The 19471-nt window shown below is 44.1% G+C and overlaps 2 protein-coding genes across 5 annotated transcripts; one reads left to right on the plus strand and one right to left on the minus strand.

Annotated features, from left to right (window-relative positions):
• Positions 1-3992: 3992 nt before the first annotated feature.
• On the plus strand, positions 3993-9420 carry LOC127295550 (protein REDUCED WALL ACETYLATION 1). Of its 2 annotated transcripts, none has more exons than XM_051325515.2 (15): positions 3993-4149; positions 5122-5213; positions 5481-5618; positions 5709-5765; positions 5846-5918; positions 6630-6788; positions 7249-7398; positions 7470-7725; positions 7817-7932; positions 8082-8168; positions 8254-8342; positions 8428-8490; positions 8595-8651; positions 8770-8866; positions 8951-9420. In XM_051325515.2, the coding sequence occupies exons 1-15, from the start codon at positions 4081-4083 to the stop codon at positions 9104-9106; spliced, it is 1659 nt and encodes a 552-aa protein (XP_051181475.1). In that variant the 5' UTR covers positions 3993-4080; the 3' UTR covers positions 9107-9420. The 2 variants fall into 2 exon arrangements, with proteins under 2 accessions (XP_051181475.1, XP_051181476.1); XM_051325516.2 differs by having other exon boundaries at positions 5484-5618.
• A 606-nt stretch (positions 9421-10026) lies between these two features.
• Positions 10027-13552, minus strand: LOC127295551 (probable pre-mRNA-splicing factor ATP-dependent RNA helicase DEAH3). Of its 3 annotated transcripts, XM_051325517.2 has the most exons (7): positions 13130-13540; positions 12746-12933; positions 11499-12583; positions 11045-11170; positions 10717-10955; positions 10523-10641; positions 10027-10442 (listed from the first exon to the last, which is right to left on the minus strand). In XM_051325517.2, exons 1-7 carry the CDS (start codon positions 13409-13411, stop codon positions 10322-10324), a joined length of 2160 nt encoding a protein of 719 aa, XP_051181477.1. In that variant the 5' UTR covers positions 13412-13540; the 3' UTR covers positions 10027-10321. The 3 variants fall into 3 exon arrangements, with proteins under 3 accessions (XP_051181477.1, XP_051181478.1, XP_051181479.1); XM_051325518.2 differs by lacking the exon at positions 13130-13540 and having other exon boundaries at positions 11499-12634; positions 12746-12881; XM_051325519.2 differs by lacking the exons at positions 10027-10442; positions 10523-10641; positions 10717-10955 and having other exon boundaries at positions 11139-11275; positions 13130-13552.
• Positions 13553-19471: the final 5919 nt, after the last annotated feature.

A 19471-nucleotide genomic window follows, 5' to 3' on the forward strand; every position in this document is an offset into this window, starting at 1 on the left:
TCCACCACAACAAGCCCATTCAAGATGGCTATGCTCGTGTCACGGTGGAGGACATAGTACAAGGGTTTGAGGACCTGGAGATTGACATTGCTACACCTGAAGGGGAGAGAAGACTTGGAGATGTCAAGCGCCATTTCATTCTATGGCAAAAGAAGTTTATCAAGTTTCCAGGCGAGGCGCCAAGGCCAACAAGTCCACCCCCCTACGGTGGTGGTGGCGGTGGCGGTGGTGGTGGTGATGGTGCTTCACCTACACCTCCTTCACGTCAGCCGATGCCGCCCCCCAATTCACCTCCGGCGGGTAAGCAGCCACCGCCCCCTAGTCCGCCCCGGGCGGGTAAGCAAACGCCGCCCCCCAATCCACCTCCGGCGAAGAAGCAGAAGCAGTCCTGGAGTATTAACCCGGACCCTTATGTACCTAAGATAACAAAGGTACCGGAGCCATCACTGAAGCCTCTCCCCATGAGGCCTTGGGAACGTAGTGCCGAGGAAGTCGACGCGGCCGCGACTGCTGATTATGAGAAATGGAAGGCGGACTGCAAGAAGAAAAGAGAGCCCGAGCCCAAGCCAGTATTTTCTGATGAGCAAAAGAAGTGGGCTAAGTCATTTTTGAACACACCGTCCCAAGCCGCGAAGAATCTGCCTGACGACTATGCACGTGAACTTCGTAAGCAGGCACTCATGTTCAAGGAGAAGAAAGAGCGGGCGAAGCAGGAGAAGAAAGCCTTGGAGGAGGCCGAGAAAGAATTAGAAAGTAAAAAAAGCGGGAAACGAGTTGCCCAGCTCGGGGAACAAAGTAAACAATCGATTGCCCCGCTTATAGTGAAAGCCGCCGGTCCGGATGCCCCCGATATCATAGAAGCTGCGGCAAAGACAGGGATTGACCGTAACGAGTGCCGAGAGAACAAGCGGCCAACTTAGGTATGACTCTTCGTGAACTGTTAGGCCTTGATGAGGCGCCAGTGAAGGAGGTAGTAATTACATATGTGCCGAATGGGCCTCTCGTCGAGCCTGCGCAGGAAGAGGATCTACCTCCACAAATGACAAGTCTGCTGAAATGGTACAAGGGTTACATAAAAAATAAAAACGCCAAAGAATATATTTATGCGGAAGTTAGATATGAGCATCACTTCAAACATTACTATGTACAAATTCATCTGAGTGAATTGTTCCAGCTTTTCAATCTACGCGAGCTCGACAAATCTATCATCAGTTGCTACGTTCTGTAAGTGATTTATTTCTACCCCATCTCGTTCATATTGCCTGCACTATATATATGTCCTAACTATATTGTTGTGTACGCTATTATGCAGAATGAAGATTAAGGAATGCAGAGTAAGGAACATCCATGATGTTGGGTTCATTGACCCACACATCGTTAATGGATATGTGTTAGAGCATCACCCCGCCGACGTGGAGGCAGACCTGTGGCAGTTTCTTACAAAGCAGGAACTCAAAAGTGATATTCTATTTCCTTACCATTTTGTGTGAGTGTTTCTGTCTTGAGCACATTCTCTTTTGTTTCCATGCATGGTATGTGGCCGGCTAATCGATGAGTTATGCATGACGTACTGTGCATGTATCGTGTCCGCAGGTTCCACTGGATTCTGCTAGTAATTAAATTTGACATCTCCACATGTCTCGTCCACGACTCTCTGACTCTGGATTCAAATCTTTGGGGCAACATGAGAAGAATGCTGCAGAAGTAATTATTTTCATTCATTTGCGCTCTATATCGATCGGCCTATTTCGTTCATTTCCTAATATCAAGTAACTAATAACTCTCTTGTTCATTTAATTTTCTTTGCCTCGTAGGGTTTGGAGACGGATCTCAGATGAAAGGGTCGGTGATTTCAAAAAAGAGCTACATTTCATGCGGTCAATGGCTAAGAATGGTGGCGATATTCAGCCAGTGGGGACCAATCTATGTGGATACTATGTCTGTGAGATGATCCGGAGATACACCTCTGAGCGGGTTCCGAGTGATACCAATGTTCAGAGGAATAACCTCCGAAAGATGCTTAGTCCAGAAGCTCGCTTCCGACCACTTCAAGAGGAACTAGCTGGATGGTTCACGAGGGAAGTCCTCCATCCTAAAGTAGAACACCATTACGAGGACGTAGAACTTCATATGCATTAAATTATGTATGGAAACTTGTTCAAAATTGTATATGGTCATCCGATGATATTGAATATATATTGTATATTCCTCTTGAATTATTTTCGGTTCTAATTTCAGATTTGTTTGAAATTGTACATTCATATGCATGTATGTAGTACCGTAGAATATGTGAAACTCCTTCAAAATTAAAATAAAGCACAAAAGAAATAAAACAATACAAATTAAACAGAAAACAGGTTTAGGGGGGGGGGCAGGTTTAGGTGGGGGCTAAAACCCTAAACTTGCGGCGGCCTTTAGTCGCGGTTGGCCAGAAGAACCGCGACTAAAGGTCCTCCGCCCCGACGGTCGCCTGGCGCCCACGTGGATGGGCCTTTAGTCGCGGTTCTTAAGCAACCGCGACTAAAGGGGGGCCTTTAGTCGCGCTTATTTGATCGCGGTTGCGCGACCGCGACTAATGGCAGTTGCGAACCGCGACCAAAGGCCCTTTTTCCACCAGTGGGAGTAGCCATTACGTCTTCAACAAAGCAGAACAAGTGAACACAGAGAAAGGATGATCACCACATGACCACATAATTGCTGGATTATCTTGGACTTGGGCAAACTACTGGATTATCAAATGTCATCCGCGGCCGCACGCCCTGAATTGCTGATCAAACCCACCCACTGGTCAACTAGCAGAGCCCGCAACATCTTCAGCAAAACCAGTAGGATCGGATAGCAGGGTTCGACTGTGGAGCCCTTGAAAGCCATGGCCATCGTTTAATTAAGTGTATATATGTACTTTCAAAACATCTTAGAGAACCTTAGACTAGTCACAATGGGAAGTATGATACACTAGTATCATGCACATGATAATAGTTTATGATACTAACCCTACAATGCATAGTATCAGAGCAATTCCAATAGTATAGCCAGCTGCTGGCTATAAGCCAAGTGCCATGTCATCTATACCCAACTTAGAGCCAACATATACAATAGTGAGCTATAAAAATGTAGTACTTAATCAATATGTGGCCCACCTTTCACTCTCACAAAGTGCCTAGGAGCACGTGCTAGAGCTGGCTCTTGCATAAGCCCACTCTCCTTCTCTCTCTTCCCCTCTCTCCTCCAACTAAGCAATAATATACTATTTTAATCCTTATAGCCAGCTGACTAAGACTTATTGTACTTGCTCTCATGAGATTGTATCATAGTATCATCATATTTAATGTTTTGTAGAATCTCAATGCAAATGTGTGTACATGGTGTGTTTGCCATTAAGTTTTCTAGTTTTACGTGCTATGATACAGTATCATATTATGATACCACTCTCATCTCTCACCTCATTAATTGATGTGCCACGTCAGATTTTTGCCAACATGGCATGCATGAGACTGCTCATAGTGGGAGTAACATAGCTAGTAACATCACACATCTCAAGACATTTTGGTGACATGGCATGCCAATAAATGAAGAAAGAGAGTGAGGTGGTAAGTAGCTATGTTACCATAACATCACACACCCCAAGGCAAAATGAGTCTACAACATAATAAATGACACAATGCATGACACAACATATAAGTTACTACCCACTATGAAGGTAGTAACCTAGACTAGTAACATGGCATATGTTACTAATCTAAGTTACTCCCCACTATGACCAGCCTGATACTACCTATGATACTCCCATTGTGGCTAGTCTTAGGAATTTGATTTAGTATTACTCGAAAAGGAACGACGAGAAAATGTTTCTCACCTAAATCCACCTAACCCCGGGCCCCCCTTTTAGTTACGCCGTCACTCGCAGATCGCACCGACTGTGGGCATCGCTTGGTGGACGGCCCCACATGCCAGTCTCCGCTCGCCTCGTACCACGTATTGCCTCACCGGCCGCTTTAAACCGGAGGAGAAGGAAGCCTTGCGCTCTGACGCGATTCCCGTTTGGATCCGAGCGCGGAAGCTCGGGCGGATGCTGTAGAAATGGCGGAGGCGGTCGCGTCCGCGGGGGACCTCGCCATGGCGGCCTCGGCCCCCTTCACGCCCGGCCAGGTGAGCCCTAATTCGCCCCCTCGATCCGCCGCCGGCGCGCGGCATTGCTGCTCCTCGGGGCGCTTCCGGTAGTCCGCTGGCCGTTTGGCGCGGGGATGGGGTGCTGCTTGCGGGGATTTTAGGGGGCACGGGTGTGCAGCGCAGCCGCGCAGGCTGCGTTTCGTGTTCAAGTGGTTACCAACCCGGAAGCGCTGGAGATGGCACGCGCGTGGATTTTCTAGCGGGGATTCGGCGGTGCTTTTGTATTATTTGAGCGATTCGGGGATTGATCGGTCGTCAAATGGTTGTTTCTGTCGCGCTCAAGCTTGGTTAGCTATTATTGTCGATGCGCAAGCATGCTCTTAGGATTTGGTGGTATTCTGATTGGAGGGGAATCGTTTAACCTAGTTCAGGGTTGAAAGCTGTGCTTGATTTTTGGGGGGCGAGGATCAGTAGTTTCCATACCCGGATTTCTGGTGTGTGGAATGGTAGCACAAAACCTACCTAGGCCGGGGATTTCATTCAGGTCTCGGTAGAGCATTGGTGAATGAGGGCTTAGGGTTTAAGTGTTGGAGATTCCACAGTTAATGTAGTATGTAGATCCGGAGACATCCGTTATTAATATTCAACAGTGTGGACTCCTCTGTTGTACTTTCTAAGAATATGTGCTAGTAAGACTGCTGATGCTGTGAGAGTTGGCAGCCCACGTTGTAGGTTTGGTCATTCAACCTATTGGATTGAATGTTTATTTGCTTGTTCTGTTATACATGATCGCTCCTGAGTTTGGTAATTGTTGTAGGTTCAGTAGGACCATTAGTTATTATGCAAAACTGCAGAGCATTGTGGATCGAAAGAGTACAGGGGGTGAAAACAGTGCATTTAGAGAGATGCTTGTAACTTCCCCTAATTTTTTTACTGTGGATACTAGGATTTGTTTCTTTTGGGGACCTCAAGCATTGGAACTGACAGAACTTGCTTTGTACTTCATCTCAGGTTTCTGCTTTTCTGGGATTTATTTGGGTTCTTGCGGCCTGGGTGTATGCTGAGATTCTCTATCACAGGAAGGATGCTGCTTCTCTTAAGACGTGAGTAAATGCTATCTTGATCATGAGAATGCTGCTAAGTCGTAGCTTCTCTTTTGAATGTTGTCGCTGAGCAGAAATTTCTGCTCATGCTGCAAGAACCATATGTCCATAGCTCAATGTATCCAACTTCTGCGAGGGGTTGAGTATTATGTTTTTTCAAGCTGAAATGCATGTTGCTTTGAATGAAACACTACTAGTATAATGCAATCGTGTAATGGCTGTCTAGAAAGACTCTTACTGGAATTTATTTTTCTTTATCTTGGTCAGTAGACACTCGGATATCAATTTATCAGACATGGCTAATAGCTCAAACAAAGGAGAGGATCAAGCAATGTTGTTGGAGGAAGGTGGCCAAGTAGCAAGTCCAAAGCCAGTTTATGCTTCTTTCGCATCACAGATGCTCAGGTTGTTCACGAAATATAATTTCTCCATGACATGTTCAATGATAGTTTAAGATATCAAGGTTTAAAGGCACTGACTTAATTGGTTCCACAGGCTTTTCTTTATGGACCAGTCACTTCTTGTCGAGCATCGATTGACACTGAGGGCAACGTAATCCACTTTCATTATGTATTCTTCCACACTTGTCCGGTTACATTATTGTGCTGACTGGTTTGCCATTCTTCTATCAGGTCCGAGCTTGCAGGCCATCTGCTTTACTTTTACATATGTGATCGTACAAATCTGTTCGGAGAGTCCGAAAAGGTACTACTATGCTGAAACTTACATACTCTTTGGTCCATAGGGAAAGTACAGGAATAGGAAATTTTCCACTGGTGGCACTATCATTCATCTGGTTAAAAGGAATGGGGCAATGAAAAATGGATAAAAAATTCGTTTGATACCATTTTAAAGGAAAAAGGTAGGAATCGATTTAGGAGGCCGGTGTCTTTAGTGGCATAATAACATCCTACCTTTTCAGGTGGTTTGACTGTGACTTGACTGTTCATTAGGATTCTTGTGTTTCCCCTATCCATGTGAACCAAACACGCAGCTGCATAAAATTTCTATGTATTCCAATCATCTGTTTTGCGCATTCATTCCTATCCTATTCTTTTGTTTTTCTTATTCATTTGTTTCTGGAATCCTGTTAACCAAAGAGGCCCATTGTATACCCACATTTGAACACCAGTTGAAAAATGTATAATCATATGAAATTATTATCTACTGTAAATAGCTTTCAGATATCTATGCTTGCTGACTCTGTAACATTTTAAGTTGTAGAATTTTTAGCTAAATTGTTGTGGTCCCTATGTAATGTATTGGTATAATTCAGATTCTTTAGAGCATGCCAGCTTTGCTCGCTTATTCAGATTAATGCAAAATACTAAAGCTGCATAGAAAGTACATGCCTAATATGTTAATTCTCAATTGGCTAACTATTTCTTCTCTTTTGTCGGTATCCTGTATCTACAGAATTACAGCCGAGACCTCTTCCTTTTCCTCTACTTTCTTCTTATTATCGTAGCAGCTATTACTTCCTTCAAGGTCCACCAAGATAAGTCAACATTCACAGGAAAATCTGTACTGTATTTGAACAGGCATCAGACTGAAGAATGGAAGGGTTGGATGCAGGTATTTTCCATAGTCCGTCTTCCTTTTGTCACCTTTCTCGCCTTTTGTTCTACTAGCTGTCAATCATGCATGACATTTATGTAACGAGAAAGTTTGACTATTCATAACTGTCATCTTGCACTGCTTACTTGCTTTACTTTCTTCACCTTTTTTTTGAACCGGGAACGGCCCAGAAGGGCCTAGAATCTAGATACTGCTCATTAATAAAACCGGTGCGTACATATTACAACGAGGTCCAGATAAAATACAGAAATTACAAACATGACCTCAACAAGTGAGAAAAGGACCCTGGAACAAAAAAAAAAACTTTCTTCACCTTCATTTATGAATCTCAGATATTTGTAAATGAGTTGATTAACCAAGAGTCCAAGAGCAATAGAACATCCATTTGTAGTGAACAAGGTTTTGATTTCTCTTCTAGCACAGCATAGTTTTCAGCATTGCTTTGTCTGATTTCCAGGTGCTATTTCTGATGTACCATTACTTCAATGCTAAAGAGATCTACAATGCGATTCGTGTGTTCATTGCTGCATATGTCTGGATGACTGGGTTTGGTAACTTCTCCTATTATTATGTGCGGAAGGATTTCAGTCTTGGACGATTTGCTCAGGTACATTTTAACTAGTCCCAGTGTTGCTTTTTATCTGCGGACCTTTACTAACATAGTTGCACCTTCAACAGATGATGTGGCGCCTCAATTTCTTTGTGGCATTCTGTTGCATTGTCCTAAACAATGATTATACACTGTATTATATTTGCCCTATGCACACCCTTTTCACCCTCATGGTGTATGGTGCTATTGGGATTCTAAACAAATATAATGAGATTAGATCAGTGATTGCTATGAAATTTGTTGCGTGCTTCTTGGTTGTTATCTTGGTATGGGAAATCCCAGGTGTCTTTGAGATAGTCTGGAGCCCACTGACTTTTCTTTTAGGTCAGTGTTTCCTTGGATGCAGTTAGTGATTTTGCTATTCTATAAAAAAAATTCCTTAAATTAAACTTGAAAATGTTATTTGTGTGCGCAGGTTACAATGATCCTTCTAAACCAGATCTCCCCAGGTTGCATGAGTGGCAATTCCGATCTGGACTGGATCGCTACATATGGATTGTGGGGATGATATATGCTTATTACCATCCAACTGTATGTTCTGTATCACTTGTTTTATGTAGTATGCTGGCATAACTGATATGTTTCTTTTAGATTCAGAGATAGTTTGAATCATTGTCAGAATTGTTCAAAAGTGTGTGCGATAAGTGTTTGACATCAATAAAATATCATCTATACTGTAGGTTGAGAAGTGGATGGAAAAGCTCGAAGAAGCTGAAACAAGAACGAAACTCTCTATCAAGGCCTCTATTGTTACAGTTTCTTTAACGGTAATTTTCGAACATATGCAGTAAATAGTATGTTATGTAGACATGTTTTTTTTGATACGATCAGCTGGCTGTATGGTGACCACAGGCTGGATATTTGTGGTATGAGTACATCTACAAGCTGGACAAGATTACCTACAATAAATACCATCCCTACACATCCTGGATCCCCATAACGTATGTATCGTTCCTTTTTGTATCAAGTGTAAATCCATCTGTATACTGCAAAATTTGATTGATCGGTGTTTGTTGCCATCAAAAGTGTCTACATCTGCCTACGGAACTTCACTCAAGAATTCCGGGCGTGCTCTCTAACGCTATTTGCGTAAGTTTTGTTTTAACAGAACAGATTCTATTGTTATGACTAGATTCTGTGCTAATGCTCGATGAATATGTATCTAATGTGCTTGTTATTTTTTTTTTCTCTAGCTGGCTTGGAAAGATTACGCTAGAAACATATATATCCCAGTTCCATATCTGGCTCAGGTAAACCATATGCAGTTTCCATCCTCCTTTCTAGGCTCTGCCATTTGTGGCCGTGGATAATTTCCTTCAGATCATAAATGACTGAAAATTATCTTGTTTGCTTTGATGACTCCCAAAGATCAAAGGTACCCAATGGGCAACCCAAGTGGCTATTGGCAATAGTCCCAGATTACCCACTGCTCAACTTCATGCTCACTACTGCTATATATGTTGCGGTATGTATATCTTCTTCCCCATGTATGGCATTGAAGAGTTCATTCCGCACAGCAACTTGCTTATGCCACCACGTGTTTCCGCAGGTCTCCCATAGGCTCTTCGAACTGACCAATACTTTGAAGATAGCATTTGTACCTCGTGACAACAAGCGCCTCTCGTACAATTTTGCCACAGGAGTTGCCATTTCAGTTGCACTCTACTCTGTATCGTTTGTTCTAGTTGGTATAGCAGGATACTAGCAAATCTAGCCTCTATTCTTTGTTGGTTCTAGTTTGTGTTTTAGGGTATCAGAAGACCTAGTTTGATTGTCGGTGAGATCAATGTAAACGGGCAAAGCATGATGCATGGTGCATATACTGCCTTGAGCTGAAGGTGTCAGATGGACAAGATTTAATCTTGAAGGGTGTAAAATATACGATATGTCCCAAGTGGGAATATGATAAAAGTAGGTACATGCCTGTATAGCCGCTAAAATGCATACTGTGAGTGTGAGTCAGAAATTTTGTTGTTGTTGAACAATGAACACTTGAAATAGACAGTACAGTTATAAGAATCTGCAGAGTGCTGCTTTTCTTTCCAGGGATGTTGTGACTACCACAATTGCGTAAATATGTCATTGTATTTGTCTATCTCTGCGGGCTCTAGAAACGTGAGCAGCACTATCTCTAGAGCTTGCAAACTGCCAGGAACACCGTCATCTCTAGCGCCATACTCGTGAGTATGTCCACCGATTATGTTATGGTGCTGTCTAACGTGGAGAAAAGGGTGGAGCGATTCTGCCGCCCTGAAATCCCCAATCCTACCCGAGGAATCCACTTCCGACCTTGCCGGCCGGGGTCGTCTCTGTAATTTCTACCGTCTCCTACAACTTTGCCCTGGCATACGAACCCACCATTCTGCTTGTATCGGCAGGAATAGCCCCACTCCCTTGCGATGGGGGCCTGGGCGAGGGGGACATGACTATCTCCCAAAGAACCAAACAAGGGCTTATAAGTACCAGTCTTGATTGTTAAACATAAATATGATTCTTCACATGAAACCGATTGCAGCTCTACAGAGGGGGCCTCATAAGGCTATATTGATTCTACGAACTCAACACGGCTAGTCCAAAGACAGCCACCAACGAAATTACAACTATGACATAGACAATGATGCAAAATTCAAAGGAAGACAATAATGTTTGATTCGCCAAGGTATGGAGACAGGTACACAATTAACCTACAAGACAACCTACACCTTCTAAAAGGAAGGAAAAACAAACATATAATTAAGGCCACTACTTTCAAGCCGTAATGCAGTAGCAGAGGGCACATTCGATATATGTTGTACATTGTGATTTCACCATCCACGATACTGAAAATTTACGACATGGAAAATATCTTGATACATGGTGGAGGCCGACTGCATATCAGTGATTGCCCAAAGCTTACTGGGGGCAGGAGAAATCGTCAAATTCAGCTTCTGTTGGCAGCTCTTTCCCTCTCACGCTTGTTATGTAGCCTCTCAAGGACACGTTTCGCCTCACATGATGGGAAATTGGTCAGATCATAATACTGTGGAGCTATATCAACCAGCCTGCGCACGAAATACAATAAACATCAATATTTTGTACCATATCTTCACAAGTGTCAAGGTTTTGTCAGAAAAGGACTTACCATTCTCCACGGATATCAGTGACTGTGCGGATGAAATTCCTTGTGGTCAAAACATATTCATTGTAGATGACCCACTCCGGCTTGTGGTCCATGCAATTCGAGGGATGAAGATGGACAACCTGCAAAGCAGAGAAGGGTAAAAAACTGCAATGCAACACTCCATGCAGAAAAGAGAGCAAGATCAGAATACAAACCTGATTATCCTTAACAGTCAAGTAATGCCCAGTTCGCTCAAGATGAGCAACCTGCATAAAGTACCCTGAAAGCATTGCTTTCCTGATATTGACATAGTACTCGCGGCTGTTGAAGTCTGTACTGCACATCTTGAGGTTGAATCTGGTCATGATGCGAACAAGCTGTTGTCTAACATTATCAGCAGACTTCATCGCTCGGGCATTGACAAAATTCTCATAACACCATGTAGGATCCTCATCTGCATTATAACAGAGAAGTCCGTTAGTCCCCAAATAAACTAGCTGCCAGAAGGAGTGTAAACAGAATGAAGCATGGTTATTGACTCACTGTTCTGCTTGTATGCATGGTACACATTCAGAAGTGTCAGATGATCCCCATCAATGTGCCCAAATCGAGCCTTCGCCTCATCAGCAGCCTTTTGTGCCTCCCTAGGCCGGAGAAAGCAATTGGGTACTAGACATATGGTAATAACAGCAAAGCCCACGGTTGGTCAGCAGATGCAAAGAGGCGAGACGTCATCATTTGCTTTGTCAGAATAACTCGACATACAGCAACTATCTGCATCAGCCTAAACTGTATGATCATTTCGATCAATAGCTCAAGAAGCCAAGTGCCTGACAGTTGCTGATGATAACGCACAATATATATAAAAACAAGAAAACATCGCAACTATGCATGCACTAGTGACTAGTCTGCGTGCTGGAACTGGAACCATGCGCACACAAGATGCAATATATGAAAACATGATAACGTAGCTGTAGAAATGGCATGTTTGACATACCTGAGAGCATGGCAGATACCGAGAGGATCTCATTTGAACAGTTGTACTTTGGACTGATGACAAGCATCTTTGACATCTGGGGGTCCAAGGGGAACTCACTCATCATTTCACCTAGAGGTGTCAGGTTGCCTTCATCATCGAGTGCTCCCAAGTAGTTCAGAACTTCTAAGGCCCTCATTAGAGTTTCTGGTGCAGGAGGATCCATGAAGTCAAAATGCACTAAATCGTCAATTCCAAGCTTCTTCAGTGTCAGAACTGTATTTGCCAGGTTTGACCGAAGAATTTCTGGGTAGGTCTGCTCCTGTAAATCACCGCTAAAACTCTTCTCTGTGTACAACCTGAAGCACTTCCCAGGCTGCGTTCTACCGGCACGACCAGCTCTCTGATGCGCACTTGCCTTGGAAATTGGGGACACCAGAAGGGACTCCACCCTTATCCTTGGATTGTAAACCTTCTGTTTGGAAAACCCTGGATCTATAACATACACTATGCCATCGATGGTCAAGGATGTCTCAGCAATATTTGTGGACACAACAATTTTCCTTCCAGCAGGACCTCCCTCTCTCAATGGAGGTGGAGCAGCGTCAAAAATCTTCTGCTGCATTGCAGGGGGTAGAGTAGAGTACAACGGTACGACTTTAACTGGGCCAACCTGATCCCCCATGTTATTAACTTCCTTGTTAATTTTCCGGCAGGCATCCTCAATCTCCTCTTCGCCAGTAAGGAACACAAGGATATCACCAGCAGGTTCACACATATGTATCTGCACAACAGTCCTGATAGCAGCTTCCAGATAGTCCCTTTCTGGCTCTTGCGTATAGAAGATCTCGACCGGGTGAAGCCTACCGGGAACCTTCATCAATGGTGCACTGCTAAAATAACCCTGAAATTTCTCCGCCTCAAGGGTAGCACTCATAACAACAAGCTTCAAGTCAGGCCTGTTCTTTAGAACCTCCTTGAGAAGGCCAAAGAGAACGTCCGTTGCCAACGTGCGCTCGTGAGCCTCATCGAGCACAATCACCTTGTACCTCTCTAAGAGCGGGTCTGCCATTGCTTCCCTCAGAAGCATACCATCTGTCAAATATCTGATAGGAAGCAATAGTGTTCAACACAACATGATTAGATCGTCAGAATACCTAGAAAAGCAAAGGAAACATACGCTCCATATATCAATCGGCAAAGGGGATGGTGCAGCAACTGGTAATAATGTTATTCCACGAAATACAGGGAACCGAAAAAAATCTTACTTGAGAACGGTTTTGTTGCTGCTGCAATCTTCGAACCGGATGCTGTAACCAACCTCCTCACCGATGGTAACGTCCATCTCCTCCGCGACGCGCCGGGAGACCGACATTGCCGCGACCCTCCGCGGCTGCGTGCAGGCCACCATGGAGCGGGTGCTCAGACCTTCCGCCTCGAGCACGAATTGGGGAATCTGTTCCACACAGAACAAATCAGGCAACTGACCTCACAACGACCAAATCATCACCTCATCTGCCGCACATGGATAACCAATTTTTACCAATGGCACCAGGTATCTAGCCTATAGAGCACCTCCTAAATTTCCAATCCATAATAATAACCTAGAGAGAGAATATACATGGGAAGGTGTGGAGGTGCAGGTATGATACCTGAGTGGTCTTGCCACTCCCGGTTTCTCCGACGAGGATGAGGGTCTGGTTGTCGCGGAGGACGCGGAGGAAGTCATCCTTCTGCTGCCACACGGGGAGCGTGCGGCGCTTCTCGAGGATCTCAAAGTAGCGCGCGGAATAGGGCCGCCCGTTCCACGGGTTGATGGAGGGATTGGCGGCGGCGGCGGCGCCGTTGATTCCGGCGCGGCCGAGCTTGGCGGACACGGAGGTCTGGTCGACCACGTCGAAGAGGCTGACCTTGCGCTTCCGCTCCGTGCCCATGGCGGCGGCGAGGGAGGTCGCGGGAGAGAGGGCCGGGGTGGGGGAGGCGAAACCCTAGCTCCCGGTTCGGGAAGAGTCGCCGGATTTTATATTTGGGAATTGGGAATTGGGAATTGCGATGCTCGGCTCGCTCGAGTCGGCGTGTGGCCTGCGAAATTGGGCTCCGTTCGGGTGGTAGCGGGCTGTCGTGGTTTTCGTCTACCGCCCTGGAAGGCGCTTTATGTGGCCTGCAGTACCAATCGCGTTCGGTTTTCATCAACGTGCCAAACTCGGTATCCGCCTCCCATTTCGTTTTTGACACACTAAATAGTCGGTTAGATTTAGGTCATCCGTGCGTGTTAGAATAGATTCATGGCGAATTAACTGGCCACGGTGGGGTTTTAGACCTAGCGCCCTGCCGACTAGGGTTTTAGACCTAGGCGATTAGGGTCCCTCGTCGGTGGGGTTCCCGTTCCCGTCTGTGCGTGCTTCCACCTTCGCCCTCAGTTTTCCCCTCTTTCTCCGGACGTTCGTTCTGCTCCACCGGTTGTCTGGGGTTCTGATCTCGCTGACCTTGATGGCGTCTCCTGCGTCGAGTTCGACTAGCTAGCCTTGGGAGGGATTGGGGACGAAGACAGACGAGCGTCTCGGCGATCTACTCCAGCGGCTGGGTATTGATGAAGATGAGATTGATGATTTGGTCTTTGAGGATCAGTTAGATGCTCCAAAGGAGGGCTTAAGTGGATGGCCCTAGCTCCAGTATACACGGTGAATTTCTTCAGACCCCAGACCTTTGAGCAACATATGCGTATTGCATGGAGCCCTGCTAAAGAGGTAAAATTTAGACCATTAGATGATGATATGTTCATAATTCAGTGCTCATGCTTAGGGGATTGGCTGAAAGTAACGAAATGAGGTCCTTGGCTCTTTAGACAAAATTCAGTCACAATAGAGGAGTATGATGGCGTTTCAGATCATGTGGAAATAAATATGAACTTATTAGTTGTTTGGGTTCAGATCCATAAGCTCCCTGATGGTTACAGAGGTGATTCCCTAGTGCGAAATCTAGCTGCAAAAAAGTTTGATTCGGTCATTGAAGAGTATTCAGCTAACCATGGACTGGGAGATTTTATTAGGGTGAGAGTTAAACTGGATCTGCGTAAACCTATTGCTCGTTTTGTCTCAATATCCCGAGAGGGTCGAAGAGAATTCTTTAAAATCTAATTTGAGAAGGTTCCAAGATTTTGTTGGGCTTGTGGTATGGTTGTCCACTCCCACCTTGAATGCGGCACTGGTGAGCATGATGAAAGCAAGTTGAAATGGGGGGACTTTCTCAAAGCTGAACGAGAAACATGGTATGGAAGATTTGCTTTTGGAGGAAATCGTGGAGGTCCTAGAGGTGCTAGCTAGAGGCTGTAATCCTGTTGGGAGAGGTATGCCTGAACAATTTGGTCGTGGTCGTGGAGATGTGCCACCATCTGGTCGGGGTTATGGTTCAACACCTCATATTGCATGGCGCCACAATGTTATAGCTGTGATTAATGATGCACATGTACTTGGCTTTGCTCACGTGAGTGGGAAAGATGTTTCTTCCTCTAAAGAGTCTTTATCTAAGGAGGATGAGAAGCTCAAAGATATCGGCTCTAGTCCAATAAAAAATAATCTGATGGATGTTGACAATCCAAATATAAGTAGTGATTCAGGGGCAAAACGAAGCCTTGAGCTAACGACAGAAGATGAGATGAATAATGACATACCTGAAGACTTGGATGTAGAACACAATGATGTTGTTGTGGGAATGACGAACCAGGAAGTGGTTCATGACAATGGTATTGCTAAAGCTGACCGGAATAAACAGTCGAAGAAGGACGGAGTTGTCTCCCCTTCCCTAGGATCGGCGGGGTCCCTTGAGGGCCCCGTCCGGTCGCAATGAAAATCATGGCTTGGAACTGTCGTGGGTTAGGGAATACTGCGCCAGTTTTAGCGCTTCTTGATGTCATCAGGCGCTATAATCCCGATGTGGTGTTTTTGTCGGAGACCCACCTTGATAGATATCCGGCTGAATGTCTGCGAAGGAGGATGAATTTGGGTGTTAGTATTATTCAACCAAGTGACGGTAGATGTGGTGACCCGGCATACCACTGCATGGTGTAGTATGCAAGTCTGATATAACACCAATGAAACACCGTTCCACTAGTATTATATCGCTCAGAGTGGTACAATAGAAACATATGCGGGTCCAAGGCATGTCTATAGAATTACAACATTGACTCTGTTACAAAAGATCATCACAACCTCCTACTTTACATTGAGGTAAAACTGCAAATAAACTCCAGAAGAACGACTCGTAGTCTAGTCTTATCACGAACTCTATTTGTAGAGTATTTAACTAGCTAGAGAGGCTAAGAATAGATTCTAGCTAAGTAGGAGCTAAGTTTAGGAAGCTAGTTCCCTTCTATGGCTAAACTAGGTTTTCTCCTTGTTGGATGTGGTATCTGAATCCTCTGACAGGGTCCTGTCTCTTGAAGTAGTTGTTGACTCCTCGGCCTTCGAGTTGCACTGTAGATCCTCCTTCGATGCCTCCATATCTAAGCAGGGGATTTAAGAGTGGGATGAGTACGAGCGTACTCAACAAGTTCATTATAGGAAAGAGGTGTTTAATGCACTAGCTACGGCATTAGACCAGAAAGTCTAATACCAATGCAGGTTTTCATAACCATTTCTTCAAAAGGTTGCTTTTATTCAGAAGAACTATGTCCGTCAGCCTTCACCGGTTTACTAGAACTTCATGGAGCTCCTTTCCGGCAGCGTTTGCAGTTCCAAATCCCGGAACAGGGAGTGACATGTCACGATTCATTACACTCTGCAGAGGTGTGTTGCTTTACCCATAAGAGATCTTAACCTTGGTGCCAACCGAGCCGCGAGCTCGTCCACACTTCCTTTGGTGTGAGGCCCGGTATAAGGTCATAGCCAATCATATTCCTCCGCTACCTCGCACACCCACCCTTTGTTGCAAACCCCGACCCTGGGTCCTCGTCGGTCCACTTACACCACTTAAGGACGGACCCCGACCACGACGACGATGCCTGGGGATCGAACCAAACTCCTTCGCCGGTAGCTGCAACCCATCATAGACCACATTACCGTGAGGAATTAGAAGGGGATCCCCACCCACCAATTGTTCCGCAAGCAGCAACCGCTACGGTAAGCAACAGCTATACCGTGGGGAATTAGAAGGGGCTCCCCACCCACCAATTGCTCCGCAAGATACAACCGCTACGGTAAGCGCATCCGTTGATGTACAAGAGGTGGAAATACGACTGACTATTCCGTCCCACTCCAGATCTTATGGTTAACACGGGTATTACGGCACAAGAATCACTGGACGACATTTGTTGTTTAATCCTAGATGGATATAAACCCTTGCAATGGAACCTCCACCATATCAACACAATCCATGGTTCCATTGCCCACCACATAGTCATATTCATAGTTATGAAAATAGTGGTTTTGTTTTTTATGCAATAGTGATAAACATAGTACTTTGCAAGTAATTTGGTAAAAATACTCAAATGATATGAGCAAGCGATGAACTTGCCTTTCTTGACTGCAAGATTATGCAGTCAAGGTCTTCGATAAGAAATAACTCCAAATTCTGAAATAGCATCATCGTCCGGTAAGGACGATGTTTAAAAGATTGGCAAGGATGCAACAATGCATAAGTATGAGATGCAATCGCTCTAAGCGTGACCTAACCCCGATGATTTGGGATCAGTGAGTTGTAATGATTGGTTCAGGGTGTGTTGCACTTTTAGAGTGATTCACAAACAAGGTTCTTATTCAGGTGTGATTACTTGGTATCATAAACAGGTGTTGCAATATAGCATAACAATAGCATTAATAACACACAACAATAAGATTTGGTGTAATCCTAACATGTAATAAATAGTGGTTGGTTTTAGCACTATATGTCATGGTTAATGGTTGATTATTATATACTTCAAAAGAATAACTTTTTTAAGAACATGTTCTTTGATAAAGAACAAGTAGGGTAGTTAGTTTGGTGGGGTTCTATGGTGAACTATGGTTCTAATTGGTTTCTGGAGTAAGTAGTAGATGGATCTCAACAAAGTTGGATTCATTAATAACTAGGGCTTGTATGGTTTTAGTGAAGAATAAGTATCTTAAGCAATTAATGGTTGCTATCATGGTGATATATCTTAGTGGTAATCGATAGCTAGGGTTGATAGGTCCTGTTAGGCAAGGTTGATGACTACTTCCTATTTACTTCAAAAGAGTAACTTTTGAAGAACATACTTCTTAAATAATAAGAAGTATAACAATTAAGGTTGAGGTTGTCTTGTTTTAGCTATTGGATCTCTAAGTAGAGAATGGTTGGTTCCTAAATAGGATGGTTCATAAGTATCTCACACTAGTAGGGTTTAGTGGAACAGGGTTATGTAATGTAAAATAGTAGGTATGGTTGCTATTAGGGTTCCTCACAATGGTGTGATGCTAAACAAGGTTAGTTAAGGATGATGGTTTTGGGAATAGGATCTAGGGTTTTCACTTGGTTGACCCTACTTGATTAGTTAGGTCTGATGAGGATGAACACATGGGATACCAATATATTAGTGATAGGTCTTCTACATTTTATGTGGCCAAGACAAGTATTTAGTTGCTACTATGGGTTGATGATTTGAAAGAAGGTACCATGATCACATGTTCTAACCTAGGGTTTAGGTTAGAAGCAAATTAAGTTTCAAATTGATTAATGGAGCTTTGGTTCCTAATTGAATTAGGGTTTTAGGTTTCGCATGAAATGATGGGGTTGTAATATCATTCAATATGGAATTAGGGTTTGCTATTTACCATATAGTTCTATAATTAATAACTTCATTTTAAAGTTGAAGTTATTAATAACTTGGAATAAAAAATAATATTGTATTTGGCATTTTATTAATTTTAAACAATTAAATAATTAGGGTAATTATTAATCAGGGTTTTAAATTCCAATAATAAAGAGTTAATAAGTTCCAGATAAAGAAAATTAGTTTTAATGCTTTCTTTATTTACTTTACTGGTTTTTATTTATTTTATAATCTTTTCCTAATTATTGGATTTTAATTGAATTTTAGGTTTTAAAAGAAAAGGCTTAATTAATAAGTATTAAATAATTAAATTTTTATTAAAAATAAAAAATTTCATTTTATATTTTTGTTGGATAGAGTTCACTTTTGTAAGAATTTTGATATCTTATATTTATTTTTTTGAGCTTTTATGAATTTTCTAGATTTATTTAAAGTTTCAGTAATTATCTGGAATTAAGTTTAAATGGAAAAGACCAAATGTACCGGTTGGGTTCTACCCTAAGACGCAGACAGGTGGGGTCTGATCCGAGTCAGCTGCCTCGTTGGCAGTTGACTGGGTCAAGCCAATCTTTGGGCCCCACCGCCACGTAGGCATCGTCGACGGCTCAACGCCGGCGAGCCGGTGCATGGCGGCGACGCCGTTCTACTTCCTCTCGGGATGTGCTAATAGGTGTTTCCGCATCCCCTCGGTGTTCTGAGAACGATGGTGGTATCGACGCTTCTGAAAGCTCACCGGAGATGGCTCCGACGAACACCTCCGCGGCGGCGCAATCCCGGCCACCAAACTACTGCTAGCTACACGCGAGTATAAACCAGGATAATGAGCTCCAGGGATGCGCAAGCTCACCTGGATGCTAATGGAGGGCTCAGAGGGCTTGAATGGAGACGGAGGCGACGCCAATGTCTCCAACTCCGACGATAACCGACGGAAGGGAATCGGTCGATTTCGGCAATTGAAGCTTCCCCTTCCCGATTCCTTGATACGGGATGATCAACTCGACGTGGCGGAGCTCCTCGTCCACTCCACGGACTTCGGGGTAGTCCCAAACGGTGGCTTCGTGCTCGACTCCGGCGACAGAACGCGGTTGTTTGCGGGAGATAGAGAGGGTTAGAGAGGGATTAGGATGGTGCAAAGGGTTTCTAGGTTCACCGTCGTCCCGATGGCACCCTTTATAGCTCCCGGCGAGGTCAATTTTGACGGCGAGCATCG

Source organism: Lolium perenne, chromosome 4, assembly GCF_019359855.2.
Source record: "Lolium perenne isolate Kyuss_39 chromosome 4, Kyuss_2.0, whole genome shotgun sequence".
Taxonomy (NCBI): domain Eukaryota; kingdom Viridiplantae; phylum Streptophyta; class Magnoliopsida; order Poales; family Poaceae; genus Lolium; species Lolium perenne.